Source organism: Larus michahellis, chromosome Z (assembly GCF_964199755.1).
Source record: "Larus michahellis chromosome Z, bLarMic1.1, whole genome shotgun sequence".
Lineage (NCBI taxonomy): Eukaryota > Metazoa > Chordata > Aves > Charadriiformes > Laridae > Larus > Larus michahellis.
Genome location: NC_133930.1, coordinates 25,797,811 through 25,815,731, shown reverse-complemented (window position 1 = coordinate 25,815,731; position 17,921 = coordinate 25,797,811). Strand labels below are relative to the sequence as shown.

The following is a 17,921-nucleotide window of genomic DNA, read 5'->3' as shown; positions in this document are numbered from 1 at the left end:
AATCTAGGCAGGGTTATATCTTATTCTCTGGTCAGGGCATTAGTCTAGCTATCATAATCCCTGTATGGATTAACTATGCCGACAACTGTCCTTGAACAACTTGCTTAAGCAACCTTAAGCAAATTTTCCAAAACTGAGGAACTGAGAAAGCTGAAATTAACAGCTGCGATAAGTCGTAAGAAAAATAATTTCAACTAAGTAAGCAGATGCTGTAATGCTACTGGCACAAAAGTAGCAGTGGACCAAATAAAACTAATCTTGAGAAAACAAGTTGCTAGCCACAAGACGCCTGGCTGCAAACACTGGCAGGCGTACTTCTCACAGCAACGGTTTCAGTAACGTGACCTTTCTATTACCCGGTTTCATGCTGTGTCATTTATCTGAATTATAAGAAAGGAAGTGCTTCTATCCTCACTACAACTCAAAAAGGACTGATCTATCCCCTAACATGTACAAAATGCTTTGTGGACTGTATTGTTTAATTCTTGAGGCCACAAATTCCATTACAGGTATAGCTGGTTTGATAATAAAACATAAAACTGTCTTTGCACATATTTTCTCACAAATGTATTGTCTCCAGAACAGTATGCTAATACACAAGAACCTACTTCCTGCTATCTTGATGTTAGACTAGGTATTTTGAGAGGGTATCGGAGTTGTAAGTAAAGTTATCTTTTCAACAGACCCAAGTCTGACACGTGAACATCTTCTTATGCTGCTAACCAATCCCTCCGATACAAATACCCCTCCAACAGAGAACAAGTAATGCCATCTCCTGAAAAACAGGTTTTGTGGATTATTTCTGAAGTACAGGGTAAAGCAAGGAGCTAAAACCTTCCCTGGCTTAATGTTCACTGCAGAGCTGCTTCCTTGTCGCACTGGTTCTGGCAGATTCTGTAAACCAGGAGAGACTACAGTAAAACCTGTAGTTTTTATCTAAAGGAAAGTCATCTGCTAATTGTATGCCATGATGTGAACAGAAGCATCTTGAGCCAACTCAGGGATCTAATTCTGCCCCAGAAGCACAAACCTTACATTGTGGGTGATATGAAATAAGTAGTATACTTTTATACCGAACATGCGCGAAGTGGAGGATGGCGAGAGCCACCACAGTAGTGCTTCAGGAGCCAGCGTCAGTTGAACCCTGGCCCATACCACTGGCTCTGGAGGGCTGCAGCAGGCAGCAAATTCAGTTTTTGCCTACTTCCCCGTGTGTGGTTGGAGTAAGATTAATTTAGGCCTCAACCGAGCAAACCAGCTTCATAAATGTTTGAACACCTATCATTACACCTCCTGTCTAGGTACAGCCGCCACAGATGTGTTTGGCCACCTCAGTGAAGGTAAAGAGGGGAGAAGCTGGATTCATGTTTCGAGCAAACAAGTTAAAAACCCTTATTTTTGTTGTAACAAAACCATTTTATGAATTGAAAACATCTGCTTAAGAGCACCACCAAGAGGGAAAGAGGAGGTGGCCCTGGCTCATTCCCTCCCTCCCCACAGGTCTCTGAGGGCTGCCAGAGGTAGGGCAGAAGGCCACTCTCCTCCTCCACACAACCACACACACAGAGCACAAAAGATGAAAACCTGCCTATGGGACAGGTTCTCCCCACCGCTCACTGGCGAGACAGAAAGCCAAATACTTCTCTAGCTAGGGCTGTCCAGTGTTGGTTTACTAACAATCATTTAATCTCTGTAAAATCCATGGGTTTAAGCAGAAACACCAAATCTCTAAAACCTATTCATCTTTTCAGGAAAAGCACAACTGATACTTGGACAGTGAAAAGATAAGCTCATTGGGCTGTGTAACTGCAGCGGAACAATACGCTGGCTAAAGGAAGGGCTTATTGTAAGGTATCGCTTGTCAAGCTCACAGCCTTGAAGGAGGCTGCTTAGCATGAAACACTGGAGAACTGGGCGTGTGACTGCAGGCTCTTCTGATCCCCAGGGTGGTAATTGCTCTTATTGCAGTCATGAAGCCTCTGAGACACTGAGAGAACTGCCTTTGGTCCATGAAAAAATTACTAAAGTAGCAAGAGGCAGATAGACTACCTCAACGTGAGTATTAACTTTGCTCTCTGCTGGTAACAAAGGAAAGAAGTTTTTGTTACTGAAAGAAATTCAAACAGAGGGAAAAAACTGAATAGCAAACAAAAGCAACACTAGTCAGTTCATTTTGGCACGCATCAGGCTGAAATTCTGCTGCCAATGTCAATCCATTACATGCTGTGTAGCTAGCTATAAATTTCAGTTGTGTTTGAATATACACCAGCATATAGAACTGCTTTGGGTCTGCCTAATGCAGCCTGTCTGTAGACAGGACAGAATCACTGTATTTCTTCAGCTGAATGGCCCCAAAATCAAAATCTGTAGTTGCTGTCAAAGTGCACCTACCTGCAATCCCTTGTAGCAGCCCGCAGACATTAAAAATGCTTTTCTTCATAATACTCTGCACGCACATAGTAAAGACAGACACAAACGCCACGGCACAGAGAATCATGATTCCCACAGCTAGGAAAATAGCGGTTGCCTGCCAGAACCCACTGGCAATCTCATTGAAGTTTTCGGCGTAAGGACCACAAAGCGTGTCTCGTCTAGAAAGCTGCATGTGAGAGATTCTGGTGCAGCGCCCGTAGATGCCCAGCGTCGGATGGTAAGGCTCCTGCGACCCCCCTGTTCTGTTGTCCACATCCTCAGAGCTTGACGGCTTTGCTTTGCCAATCAGCCAGTCTGCGCTCATGAAAGCGATGAGCTCTGCGAAAGCCACCACAATACTCAGGAGAGTCCATAGCATCGACCGACACGTTACAATGACATGACACATATTGATGTCCAGCGCTTGTGATCAGTGCAGCTGGCAGTCTTAAAATCCAGGCGTGAGGAGGAAAAAATTAAATTAAGAAAGAAAAAAAAAGGACCTTAGGAAAATCACTGCGGCTGCTCTGCCTTCTCTTTCAGCTCTCTCACAAAGGCCAAGATGAAATTTCTCAGGAGAAAAAGTGAACGGCCCCAAGTTTTGCAAGCAGTGCAGTCATTTGTTCTCTCCGTTTAGTTCCTCCTTTTTTCCTTCTGGGATGCTGAACTCTGAAGTACGCTTTTCTTTCTTAATATTCATACTGGCACATGACACTGCAGGCTGGCGGGGGAGGCCGCAAGGACTGCCCACTGTTTGACATCACACACCTACAAGAAAAAAAAGAGACAACACATCAGCAGTGGAAAAAAGTTTTCATTTCCACCCCCAGAACGAGCCAAGATCTCGCTCAGATCCACATTAACATGCAAAAGCTCTAACAAGGGCCCGTCAAACAGAGCCTGCTGGAAACCTCATGGGTTTGTCCCAGGGGAATGATTAATCTCCTGCTGCCCGGCTATACTTACAGCATCTGCTCTACCCCATCCCATTCCGGGTGTTTGTCAAGCACTTTGCAAGCAAAGGTCTAAGTAACACCCAGCAGTCCCACCCACTCCTACCACCACGCCCCCACCATCTTCTCTGGTCGAAATTACCAAGGTTGCTGGCAGTAACCCAGCAAAATGTTCGTACACGTTTAAGCAGTTTCACAGACGTGCGGCTCCTGCCTTCAGTTTGGGGAGGCAGCACGGCGCGCCTTCAGTAAGGAAGCTGGGCACAGCTCCACGTGCCAAGGGCACCTGGGTCCAAGGAGCAATGAAAGAACCTTGGTCCAACGCCCTGGGCTTCTGCTGACTGCATATGAGCCAACCCTGGCCTGGAGAGGAGGCAAACAGGATTGCAGCTGGGGAGAGCCCACCCTGGGAGGAGGTGACACAAGCCCATCATTTTGAAGCCCGGGTTTTGCAGGAGTGGTGCTTCCCTGGGTTCTCTACCCAGCTTTGCACCAGCGTTTCAGAAAAGCAATCTGCCTGCAGGTAAGTCACACACCTCACCATGAACTGATGCCAACACTGTCAGCCTCCGGTGACTTATGCCACTGGAAACAGGAATCTGCGAAAAAAAAACACCCCAGTGGCTGCCATGCGGCCAAGAGCCCCGGTGAGAGGGGCTGCCAGTCAGCCTCAAGCTTCTTGACTCCTCTCAAATCCTCCCTCCCACCGTCCTGTGCGCGCTGAGACTGCAGCAAAATGCTCCCCAGGGCTTTCGACAGTAGCTGATGACATTCCCAGAGTTACACTTATCTTTGTACAAGAGGCAATCAGAGATCACTAGACTGCCAATCATATCCAAATACTGGCCTCAAAATAATGAACGGGTCATCGCACACGCCTCTGCGCTTGAATTGAAACTGTGTCGCCTGAAAGCAAAAGGAGGGAGCAGGAAATGCCCTCACGTTACCCCTTCCGTGATGAGAATGTAGCACTTCCAAGTTTTCCTCACAAAAAACAAAATACTGACATTGAACTGGAGGCAAGAGAGTTGAGAACCAGATCTGGACCTCATTGCTGCGCTGCTGCCAAACACAGAGGGGTCACCAGAAAAACAGACATCCCCAGTTTTTTTTAGCTTTGTCATGGGGTTGGTATTTAACTTCTTAGGAGTTTCGAGCCCAGTGGTTGAATCCTAGTCCTGCTGAACGCAAAACAAAACACATACCCACAACTTCAACAATTCAGAATTTCATCCAGCAATTTCTGCTCCTTTCTATAGTAGTTGTAGTGAATCATACGCAAGATTTTATCCACATTTCTTTTCCTTGTCTAGATCCGCAGGCTCCTCTGGTACTAGCAGATACACAGACTTAAACTGCTGTGACAAAAATTGAACTTTGTCTACCTTAGTCTGACGTTATGACACTGCCTTAAAGAAAGGCAAAAGATACTCAGATGTGCTTTTAGCCATATTGAGATAACAGTTCAGCTCATTTTCCATTTTTTGGGAGAAAGCATGAAGTTTTCAAGCAACCTGACAGACTCATGACTCGAATACACCCTTTGTAATAACTGAGAGCTGAAGTGTCAGCCTGCCAAAAAAAAGTTCATTCTCTCAGTATTTCCACTTTAAATAACAACTGGAATGTAGGAAATATCCACTATAAACCTACAGTCTTCTGATGTCATCTGCACAATTAAAGAGAATTTAATAGAAAATGTCTTTATTTCTTACAAGAAGTTCAAAAAAGCACTAGAACCAGTATTTCTGTGCAGGCACTGCACCCATGTGAACTCCTAATCTTTCTAACTCCAGGATTTCAATTGAGGTGCAAAGTAAGTGTTGAACACTCATCATAGCTGTTACTGCTTACCCTGTACTTGCTGAACATAAAATCAAACAAAAATTTGAGCAACCTGGTCCAGTGGGAAGTGTCCCTGCCCATGGCAGAGGGGTTGGAACTAGATGATCTTTAAGGTCCCTTCCAACCCAAACCATTCTATGACTCTATAATTCTGTTTATTGAACACAGATGAGAACAAAGTTCATATTTACTTAAGTAGGTTGAAATTCCACTAACAGACATAAAAACATGGCACTGATAACAAACATGGGATGCTGTATTAGAATCAGAGGAAAAGACCAAACCATGGGATTCTTTTCCATTTGAAATACAATGCCAGAATAAATTGCAGTAACATTTTAAAACACAGTCTGTCCAGAAGTCACTGCATAAAGAAAATAGCCTGTCTGAAGGTGATATGGAGGTGGCGTCAAATCTCAGGACTTCGCTGAAACATACATTTCCCTGTTTCGCAACATAGGGAAACTTCACAACACCTAAAAGTTGGTAAATGTCATCAATAACAACAGTTCAACAGAATATACTTTGCTTTCCAGTGAGACATTTACAATTCTTCTTTTCCCAGGTAAAGAGTATTTTATTCTGGTATAAAACGTATCTCCAGAGCAACATACCCTTATTCATGGGAGAACTTCTGCATAAAGTTATTCCTGCTCTAATGATGCCCTTGAATGGTAGTGCTACTCACAACTCCTGTTCGTGTGCAGGTGGACAGAAACATATTAAGTAGGATGGCACATAGTCCAGAGGAGGGACACGGGCATTTCTTCTTTGTGGGACTTTGAAAGGAACGATTGCAGAATGCTGGAGAAAAGTTACAGTTCAGTCCAGTTTAGTCACACTTGTGTAGTTAACCTTTTCCTTCCAACACACCCAACCTTGAGTTTCCAAATGAACCTAATTAATTCTTACGCAGCTCCAACAGGATTGTTTGTGCCATACAGCAAAACCTTTCCAGCTACAGACTGGGCTAAATAATTGCACTTCATTAAGTTTCCCTCCAGGACTCTGCGCACCCCTCTTCTTCCATTTTTGCTTAAACAGAAACTCAAGCTAGGCCCTTGCGAGTCTGAAAACTGGCTGTTTATTCCTCCTCGCAGTTTCCCATCCCTCGATGAGTTTTTTCCATTACAGAACTGTTATGTTCTTCACAGCACACCACTCAATATCCACTTCTGACTGACTGTCAAAACATTTGCTTTGACAGCCCAAATTCAAAATATACAGCGGTTCTTTAACCCCTTTGATATTAACTCATTCAAAATAATTCTTGCTGAGGAAGCAGACTACAAAAAGTAGGCTCATCCCTTAGTCATTTGGGCCTCCCCCTACTTTTACTATTGCATCCAGTTGTACAGGTGTGGAAGGCGGCTGCCTGCGCTGGGGAAGCAGGTGCCCCAGGAGGGAAACAGCCCTGCACAGCAAGCACCAGCATGAGCCGTACACCACGGCAGCTCCCCAGTGTGAGGGTCTTGGCAGCGCCATCCCACCCCACCACAGAGGCCACTGTTCCTCGGATGGACAGCAAAGCTCTTGGACGCATCAAACCTACACCTTCAGGCTCATTTACACTGCTCCCTGAACAATGCTCATGGTCAGGCTCTGCATTAAGTCTAACGCAGTTAAAAGATGTCAGTGAGAACATCGGCTCCTCACAGCACCCAGCGAGAACAAAACTGAGTTTTTGAATGCAAAAATCTTTTGGTTGTTTTAATCTAACAAAACAAACCATCTTAAAGTATCATTAAAACTTTCTTCCTCTTTAGATGCAATTTGACAGCCAGATACTCTGCCTCAAGTTAATACTTTCACAGACTGTTCAGCCATTGCCTTTTACCACACAACATTGCTATATGCTAAGTAAATAAATAACATCTATTTTTCTGAACTAGATAAAGAAACACACTTGCCTCCATTGCACTTACACTGCCAAACCCAGAAAGTTAGAAGCTGATCCAAATTATAATATTTGAATTAAGGTTTTGATTTTAGAGATGTTGAGCTGCAGGGTTTTGCTCTGGCATACCAGGCAGATAGGAAGGAACAGCTGCAAAGTTCAAATCTGAGTCAATCACATACCACGGCTGTTTATTTTAAAAAGGTATCCTACAATCAATGCACAAGAGACCCACAAGTACCTTCCAGAACAATGCTATGGCCAGTCCTTCATGCTCCCCTTATAGTTTGACCAAAGACAGGGGCTTAAGACTAAACCCTACTATTCAGCTTTCACCCTTCCCAGCCTGGTTCCATCAGCTCAAGAGTGAGAATAAATCATCTTTAGATAAGTGGCTTTTGGCTTGGCTTAAACAAACGGCTGAATGGAAGGCCACACAGACTGCTGAAACAGTCCCAATTTATAAAATAAATCCAGGCACAATTAGACATTTTCTTCTAAAGCTTGCTACAGTCCAAAGCACAACTACGTGGAGGAGTTTCTAAACCTTGTTTACAATACACAAGCTTGAGCATCTTACAACCCAAAACGTGCAAATCTTGGAAGCCAGGGTTCTGCTTTCTCTGAAACATTGTTCGTTAGCAGTTATAAACACTGTGAAAACGCTTTGAACTATGAGAGTGGAAGTGGCTATTTATGTTGATGTTTGCAGACTTATTATTTAAAACAAACAGAAAGAGGCTCACACAGTAAGACTCAGTTACCTCAAGCTGACCCCCCCCCAGGTTGACATGAGCTCCCACTTTATGCAGCTTCCATCCTTAGGTGTTGCTGGACAAGCAAGCTAGTCAACTCTTGAGCTAACCCTGCCTGGCAGAGTGATACAGCCACCAAATGATGGAGGCAGTAGGGACAACACTTAAGACAATGTGGGATGAGCATTAGAGATTATTCATTTTCTGGGTGAGTGATAAATGTGAGTGAACGAACTTCTCTTCCCACTTGACCCCCTCACAGGAGGTGCATTCTTCCAGGAACTGCTGGTCAGTAGGAGAGGGCAGGCTCCTGCTGACTTCCACTCAGTCTTCAAAGTAGTGGACCAGGCACCATGCAGCATTTCTCAGGAGATACCATCATGAACATCAACCCACTTTGCCAAAGGTGCACCTCTCATTTCTATCCCCACGCACTTAGAGGTGACTTACAAATGTAAGAAAAGGTACGTTCATCACATTCCCCCATCACAAGAGAACAGGGACAGGATTAGTACTTAAGGAAAGACAAGTTGTCCCGAAAGGTGTGGAGCAAGCTTTCTCTGCAGACCACAAGGAGCTCTGCTGGCACTGGCTTCTAGTGAGCAGTGTGTACTTACCACAGGAAGCACCTGGACCAAGAAGAGAGAAGGACACTTGGATGCTTCAGTGTGTCTTTGTTTTGTTTTTAAATGCAACACATTTCAAAGTCATCAAAGATATTCAGGATCAGATAACAAAACAGGAGAAGGTGCTTTAAAGCTGAAGTGGTTGCACAGCTTCAGACAAACAGCTGAGAATAAGCAAAGGATTCCCTCCCCCTCCATCCACCTTCATATTTTCATCAAATTATTGCCTCCTAAAACAACATTCCAGAGCAGAGCTTTTTACTCAAAGAACAGAAAGCAAAGCTTTGATTAGTCGTCACTTGTGAATTAAAGGAGGAGAGCAAACATTTGCATATCTCATAAATATTTAACTGTTATAAACCTGCCCAGGCATATTAATGAGTGCATTATTGTGACAGGCTGTTGAAAACATGCCATACTCTATTCACAGACAGATGCATTTCGCTGGTAATAGAAGGAACGTAGACTTAGAATGCATCATGTCTTGTTCCTGTTGGCACAATATAAGATGTGAAATACAACCAAAATATTTTGCAAAATAGTTAAAACTCACTGAAGTATCCTAATCAAATCTCGTATTTCCTTGCCTTTCATTTGAATTATGCCCTGTTGATTTCAGCCTTTTTCTACCAAAGACAGAGCTTGAACATGTAAAATCTTTAAATAAAACTATTGCTCATGTGCCCAAATTCTATGTACTGCAACAGGTAAAAAAAAATATAAATAAACGACAAGAAACCCACTGACAGTGACTGTTCTCCTGATGCAGTATGAGATGGTTATTACATCCCATCTTGCAAGGGGGCTTCTTCCTATCATGCTATGGAAAATGACATCTATATTTGTTTCTAGAATACATCACTGTAAAAGAAATGAATATAAAACTTATTTCCAACTTAAAAAAAAAGCAGTTGAAATGTACTATTCTCTTTCTGACCTCATTAAAAGCCATGGCAAAACTCCCACTGACTTTAATGGGGCCAATACATCACTGAAAAATCACTAGAAGAATGAGAGTTTCCAAATTTTCAGACCGACTGCAGGGGAGGTTTAAACACAGGATTCATTTCCCTCTTCCCTCATCCAGACAAAACTTTGCTTATTGCCCCCCCACTAAGAGGAGATCAAGCTAACTTGGATTTCCAGCATCTCCTCTGAACCGCAAATTCTCAAGCAGATTTGTTCCACTGCTCTGTATTTATTGACTTAGAAAATTCCTTAAACCTGCAGCCATTACGTTGTGTTTTGAAAACTTACTCAAGATCTTTTGCAATTCCAAAATTTATTAAAACCTATGAGGCTAAGAAAAGCTAATGTGTAGTATTTCTATTGTTGCTATCTCAAGAGAAAATTACACATCACATCAAAAATCATCACTGAGGGAGCAATCTTGGCTACAATTAGTGATAGCCTAACTGCTCAGGAATTTACCAACTGGGAGTGGAATCGTGAGTTTCCTTTCCTACTTCGATTCCTCACTAGCTCACTGAAGTCTCAACCTTCAAGAGCCTCATCTGAAGCGCCCTTTCTTGGTTACCTACAATATCACACTTATCAAGCAGACTCATATATTCATTGTGTTGCGATTACTTCTTACAACCCCTAACTACAGATTCTAAAGGACTTTCGTGGGGGAGAAAGGGTCATTAGGAGGAAAATGGGAAGTCAGAAGGGAAGTACTACTAATATTTGGTAGCAAACAAATCCTTGCTATTTTTATACTAAGGATTTTTACCTTAAAAGGAAGCTAAGCTTTGGCTGTTTAAATAGTTAATAGTGTGTGCATGAGCAAGAGCATCAGCCCAAAAAACCTTGGAATCTGTGCTTGCTGTAAAAAGCAATTCAATCCCATGAGTTCATCGTGACAGATTTGGAACTGCTCTTAATAATTTATGAATATTGTATTAAGATATTTATTATACTAATATACTGCTTATTGTTTAATGTGAGGCTGGTGAGAAAAACAGGCAGGAAAGGAAAGAATGACTCAGTTATGCCACTTCTCAGCAAACTCTGGAGAATTGCTTACTAAAAAGACAATACTAAGGCAGGAAAAGCCTCACAAACACAGCACATCAAAGATGCAAGGACTGTTTAGGAAGGAACAGTCTCTCAAACTGAAGGGAAGAAAAGCTGTTTAGGACACACAAGCTTAAGAAAAAGGGACCTATTGGAGGTGCCTGTTGAAGTTAGGCCAACACGAGACTTTAGGCAAAGCAGATACCCCTGCAAACCCCCAGAAAGGAAACACTGCTTCAGTTAATTCTGGAAAGGAAACCGTTGCCGTATCTCCTTTCACAGTTGTGGCTGCATGAGCAGAGCGACCACAAAGGTTATGGATCTCCAGCCTGTCTGAACAGCCCGGGGTGGGTCATCCTGCTGCGGAGACAAGATCTAAGGCTGTAGACCCAAGGACTGCCCTTTGTGAACAGGAAGCACCCAGAGGTATTTGCACTGTTACTCACTGCATATGCCTGCAAACAATCTCCTACGTCAGTCCCTCCAGAAAGCCACCAGTTAGCAAGTCACCTGACAGGTATCGACTGTTCCCTACCTTCATGATGCATAACGTTCCCACAGCACGGAAAGGACGCACTTTCAGAACAGGCTGCACTTTGGATCCAGGCCTCAAGGAAACAACCCAGCTATGATACCAGTGACAGATGAGAAACTATCATGTTTCAAAATGCAGGTATTCATTTATCTTCCTCTTAATTCAAACTGAAACATCCTTCAAAAATAATCAATACAGCCAAGCAGCTCAGCACAGTCACGCGTACAAACTCACATACATGACAGGAACACCGTTATTGAGCAAACACTGATTTTCAGTGCACTGGCGCTGAGAAGACCTGATAGTGACTCAAGGTATCTGAAGAGCATCGTGATGGATCAGAGCTGCCATGTTTCCATACTGGAAAGGCATGTAGACGTCTGAAATATCTGGGCCCATATACAACAGTAAATTTGAAAAGGCGATGTACTTGGAGAAACACAGACACGCAATATCTCTGCAAACATCTACTGAGTGTGAGCTTTAACCATTATTAACCACGGCCAAGAGAAAGAACTGAAATGAGATGTTTCTGATACTGCATATTTAATTAATTAATAATTATAGGAATGCTGTGTTCAGTTGAGATTCCTACACTTTAAAATGGAAGCTCATTGCAAAGAGCTCGGACAAATCTAGACTAATAATTCAAATTCTGGAAACCCCATTTTAGAGCAAGAAACAAAAAGAAACAAATGATTTATTTTAGCCACTGGATTCAATTCTAAAGCTGAGATTGGACATACTTCTACAAGATGAGCCATGTACAAAATTCTGCCTTGTTTTATGCATTTTGACTTGCCAGATTAGGTATCAATGACAGCCCTTTTCTATCATTAAAATGTATACGACTGTGAAAATTAATAACTAATAAAAAGTTGAAAAGGGCTAGCATCTACACCTTTCTTAGCTTTACTTTCTCTGAAAACAGTCTATCATCTCTCTGCCACCAATGTCCTGCGGTTTGTGTCAGAGTAGCACTTAATGGAGCAAACTAATAGTGGACCTGTGTATGGATATGCCTATAGGTAAGGTACTGCACTGTTAAACATCCCAGTTTTCCAGACGAAATGTTCCTCAGTCATTTAACAAGATCCGTAGCAACACTGGGAACTGAACCTGAATTCTGCCATTAAAAACCTTAAAACTTTGGCGGTTTTATGTACTCCTCAGTTTCATACACTGGTGCCAACAACTTTTCTTGTCATCTTTCAAACACAAACTTCAGCTATTCCTCTGTCACTTTGAGTCTCCAGCCCTGACACACTGCCTGCAAAGGTACTCTTTACCAAGTATGACCATGGACAAATGATACCAAATGAAATTATCATATCTCCAACAGTAACTTTGATCTTCCTGGTCGCGGAAAAACAGTTTCATTATTAAACTGTAATTTTTTCCTAAAGTATTCACAGTTGAAACAGGTAATTCCCATAGCAACAGGCCACAACAGCTTGTCCATCCTATGGGGAAATACAAATTCACCTGCAAAGAAACAAACTTACCGCTACAACTAGCCTTTTCTACTTGTAGTTCAGAGAAGAACGTAACTTCAGTCGTAACACCTACAAGGGATTGATTCTGCCCACACGCATACCTTATTGAAGAGAACGAAGCTATAGGACAATAGCAGATATTCAACAGGTCCCACAAGGTTATACAGAGTGGACTTACTTCAGGACAGACAGCCTTTTTATGTATTGGGTTGCTGAGTTTTCTTTTTAAAGAAAACTGACATTCATCCTTTTGAAAGCAGTCTAAAAACTAGTGTAGACGTAGCATCTGAGTGTACTGTTGCCAAAAGGTAGAAAGTTCTTGATTATGTCTTCCCCTTGAAAAATGCAAATAAATCAAAATCAAACCTGCATATCCGAAGATCTCCCAATGCCTAGATAGACATCTATTAGTAAGAAAATGTCCCTGCATACTACCAGCCTTCAAAACATCTGCCTGCTCTGTAAGTTTCACACGTTTAATTGGATTCTGAAAATGGTCTTTAAATATGAGATTACCTATTAGATCTCCTTGTTGCATTTCAAGCTTTATATAAATTAGAACTTCAGTGCAAAATTAAAAGTACAGTGTACATACAGAGTCCAAGGAAGAGTTTCATTACCTGTCCATCATGCAACTTGCTGTTTCAAAACAATTCTAAACAGTGCACTGCATTTTGTAAATTGATAATGGCAATTATTAGCATTAGTTGGTTCTTCAAAATACATGGTTGCAAATTATAAATTTTATCTTCCATGTACTTATAAACGCCCTCCTAGAAAACTAACTCATTTCATCAGGGACAAAGCAGATCTGAATAAATCTTTAACAGCATTTAAAAAACTGAGAGAAAATATGGTCACGCAGACTAGGCATTTACTTAAACATTTCTCAGAACCTTATCTCACGAATCCACAAAGGTCTTTCAGTGTCACAGCTTAAGCTGTGCACCGTGTCACCATTTGCATATATTCCTATTCACAGTATTTTCCTCAAATATGTATCTCAGTTATGCTCTGCAACCAGCTTCCTAGTTCATGTAGCTGCACGTTTATCTCTGTCTCAGATAAGGTAGGCAGAGCATGCTTTTCGGCCAGTCTTTGTCTATGTGGTTAAAACTGTAGAATTAATAGTTCAGATAAAGCAATCAAATAATTAAAACCATATGAACTTAACATGGAATATGCTGAGGAAACCAGTATTTTCTCATTGTTTTTTTTTTTCTTTTTCAAGACGCTTAACCCTATGTTCTCTCACTGCTGAGTAATAAAAGTTATGAGATTGGTCCAAAACGTCAAGGGAGAGAAAAGAAAGAAAAAATCCAAATAGACTACCTAAAAATGGAGAGAACAAAAACATGCAGGTAGAGAGCAAAAAGCCAAAGCTATAATTTTTGCAGCTAGTTTCCTTTGACAGCAGGGTTTTTGGTTGTTTTTTTTTTTTAATGAAGCATTGCTTAACGTACTGAAATGCTTTCCAATGATTGCTACTAAGCGTCAGATATCTGATAGTGCATAAAATCTTGCTATTAGACACAGTTAACGTTTTATTTTGTCTATACGTAGTGCAAAAAGCTTGGAAATGTTCTCTCCTTACAAAAATAACTTTCCATTCTTCCTGCATAAAAGTTGAACCAGGAGACTTATCCATTTTTCATTATAGCAGAGAAAAGATTATGGGACATTAGAGTTCTCATTTTATTTAGAGTTAACCAGTAAAAGTATCTATATAAAAAGCTGAACTTCAAAAATTATAATAATCTCAAAGCATTAAGACAAAAAAATCGGTTACAAATTCAACAATCAACTGAATAAATCAAAAAAAGCAACAAAGCAACAAAGCAGCTAGCATGCACATCCAATACCCTGCCAGTCTCCAAGCACTGTTGGATGAGTAGTGTCTGCAACACATGCAGAACATCATCAATTTGGCACCTATTGCACCAAAATGGCACAGGAGGCTCCCCTTTCTTATCTATATGACAGGGCGTACAATTCTACATGAAACTGGACATCAAATGAATTAATCAGTGTTCAGTGAATGCCATCTTTAAAAAAGTAAGGGGTTATTTCTTTGGGGGTATTGTTTTTTTAAACTTTAATTCAATGTCTACAATTAAAGTTGATAGATGAGTTCTGCATTTTGCATAGCATAAATTCCAAAAATACACTGGCTGGTGTACACTACACTTTCAGCACTAGGGTAAAACAGAGCTTTCGAAGTTAAAAAACAAAACACAAACAGGTTGAACTGACCATTTGAGTCCTTGCTCCTGGAATCAGTTTTGTCTGTGTATTCTCTCAGCTGTCAAGATGGCACAGGAGTAACAGAGTAGAAGGCTCTCAAAGATTTTTGTTGGACCCTGGTCCATTTGCAGCACAGCCAGAACATGCCAAAAGATTTAACTGGACTGACTCATCATTTGGATAATGATCTCATCTGAACTGAAGCTGTGAAAATACCAAGGGACTTGAGATGACATCATCGCTGTTGCAAAACCAAATTCTTTTGTAGCTCTCCTAGAAAGAAGGCTTTGTTGGAAGACAGAGATGAGAGACTTTTAAAGCAGATGCTCCTGGGAAAATGCCCCGAGGACGGCTGGTACACGTGCGCAGCTAGGTCAGAGCTGTTGCCAGTGCTGTGGCAGCCTCTCGGCAGCAGGCTGTCCTCTCCCAGCTGCAATTCATGCCCTGTGTCCTTATTGGTTCTGCCCTTGTAGATCTGAGATCCATCTTGATTGCTCACCTTCGCATTTGGAAAAACCACGTAGCTTTGGTAGTGGAGCTGTTGCTGCTGGCTTCACTGCTGGTGGTATCTGCACTGCTGGTGATGCCTGCTTTGGTATTGAGTCTTTTTGCAGCAGTATTTTAAGATGCCGGCTGAGCAGGTCTCAATAGAGCACTAGAAAACATAGCTTATCTTTTACCAATATTCACAGGCTTATCTTTTCTGGACTGGAAGAGACCTACAAAGATTGCTGCAGGAGATGAACGGCAATTGCGCTCCTCTGTGTTGAAGGCATGTGTCACTGACTACAAGAACGCTCACATATGTTTACTCTACATGGTTTTCCAAAGAAAGGAAAGAACAACGTTGTTCATTTTTCACTACAATCAATATCTGCTACCCTATTTAGGGAAGGGAACACAGAAGGCAGAAGATATTAGATGAAAAAGTCATCCTTGTTTTTCTCAGTATGGTCCTCCTAAACAATGGTTTTTGAATGGTTTCAAAACCAAGCTTAGGGTAATTCCTGCCTTCGAAGCAGTATTCGTACTTGCTCATCATAATCATAAGGGCATGACTCTGCAGTGTGATGTAAGACTTCTATGAATCCTACCAGCTGTATTGAACTCTTGAATGTTTTTTTCAAAATACAGTGTTACAAAAGAAGAACATCAGTATTCACTTCAGGGGGGGCTAACATAAAATTATCAGAAAAACTCTAAAGCATTTTGAAGAGTTTGAGAAGAGTCTGTTTACCTAGGACACGCTCAGCATCTTGTCTCCCAACTGCAGGTTGAAATAAGAAACAGCAGGAACTGTACAGCAACGTAGCTGTGCAGCAACATTGCACTCAATTGCCATATGCTGGAGCCAAATACTGCTTGCAGCATATGCACAGCCCTGATTCTCTTTGTCATTCCACAGACACTGGCTTGTATGCATGAGGGCTTAAAACCAGTTGAAATTGCAATGAAGTATGCTGCAAGAAGAACAAGAATGCACATAGCTCCTTTCCCTAAATGTGGAAAAATCTTTGTGTACTAGGTTTTGGTCTCTTTATGGGCCATTACAATAAGACTATATAAAAAGGTACTTGGCAAGTTGGTTGGTTTGTAGAAAAAAACCCAAACAAACATGACAGGTTTGGTTAAATTAGCCGTGTGTGTCTGAAATGTAAAACTAAGATGCTGGTCACAGTTATACCTAGTAAAACAATCCTCTCCCTTGTTTTCAAACCCATATTTATGTTTAAGATTTTTTTTTTTTTACAGGAAGCTATAAAAAGAAACAATAAGCAGAAAGCTCTTAAACCACAAGCAAATGCAAGGAAGAGATAAGGTGAAATACTAAAAATAAATTTGCAGCAGTTGTGAGCTGGTGAGGAAGGAAAGTAACAGTAAAACATCCATATCTTTATGCAAATATGGTTAAAAAGAAAATAAAGACTAGGAATCAGCTGGTGAGAGGAAGAGCATGGTAGAGCAAAGCACGCTATGGGAACGCAAACACAGGCTGTTACAATAACCTGTGCAGGAAAACTGCATGCCTGAGAGAAGGTCAATACACTACTACTATACTCAAAGACAGTGAGAGTGTGCTAAAATATGAAGAGGAACAATAGAAATGATGGACATGCAGTTGCACCTGTGTGGAGACCGATGCACTCGTTCATGCTCCAAGAGACTGGCTGCTGAAGGGCAACTCAGAAAGCCTGTGCCATTCTCCAAGGAAACCCAGGGGGGCAGCCCAGCAGCAACACCACTTCTTGACAATGCTGGAGAAACATAAACCTCCTGGGGCAGGTTTGACACAGGAAGGCGTCCTCACTCCAGGTATCTCTGAGCTGCAGATGCTTTATAACACTCACCAGCACAAAAAAATTACATAACCAGAAGCCTTATAATATAGATGTTAAGTGATGACCTAGGAAATGTGATACTGATTTTATAAGATGCTGTAGAAGAATGGCAGATAATTGATATGTGTGCAAAAGAATGGTCAGTGATGGCTTAACCTTTGAAACCTCTCAGGGAATTTATAAAAAGAAGTTTAATATAGAAGATTGGAATTTATCAAACATAGCAGTAACCTTTCAACATTGAAAAATGTAGTGCTGGGGGAAAAAGAAAATCAACTCACTCTCAACTAAGACCAAGAAACAGGACACCTGTGAACTCTTGTAAGCAATTCCCTTAAACCTATGAAGAACATGAGATTATGGAAATAAGTCTAACCTCTCCACAGTGTGTTCCTTTAGAACGACAGGCAAAATCCAAAGCTTAGACTATTATTTCTTTGGGAGGAAAAGATCAAGAAGGGTCTTGGGACAAGCAGGCAGTTATCCCTCCGTGCAATTTAAACTATATTTTGCCTCCTGTAAATACTAAGAAGACATACACAGAAGAGTGCTGCTGAAGACAATTTGAGTTAGGCTAAAATTGGGTACATCTCTTTATCAGACCCCAAACAACGGAGTTTCCTAAGGTTAGCCTACCATTGAAACTCTTATAACTGAGGGAGCAAAGCATCCAAGAGTTCAATACAGCTGCTAGGATTCATAGAAATTTTACATTACACTGCAGAGTCATGCCCTTATGATCATGAGCAAATACGAATACTGCTTAGAAGGCAGGAATTATCCTAAGCTTGGTTTTGAAA

The 17,921-nt window shown here is 41.5% G+C and overlaps 1 protein-coding gene across 2 annotated transcripts in view; it reads right to left on the bottom strand.

The window, feature by feature from the left end:
* The window catches only part of LHFPL2 (LHFPL tetraspan subfamily member 2), a 123,227-nt gene that overhangs the window by 12,932 nt on the left and 92,374 nt on the right, over nucleotides 1-17,921 (bottom strand). The window contains exons 1-2 of one of the 2 annotated variants that reach the window (XM_074570656.1): nucleotides 3,379-3,399; nucleotides 2,392-3,180 (exon numbers count right to left, since the gene is read on the bottom strand). In XM_074570656.1, the coding sequence (XP_074426757.1) occupies nucleotides 2,392-2,821 (430 nt within the window). In that variant the 5' untranslated portion in view covers nucleotides 2,822-3,180; nucleotides 3,379-3,399. Of the gene's footprint in view, nucleotides 1-2,391; nucleotides 3,181-3,378; nucleotides 3,400-17,921 lie in introns of those variants that run through there. The other variant, XM_074570655.1, reaches the window with a different exon arrangement.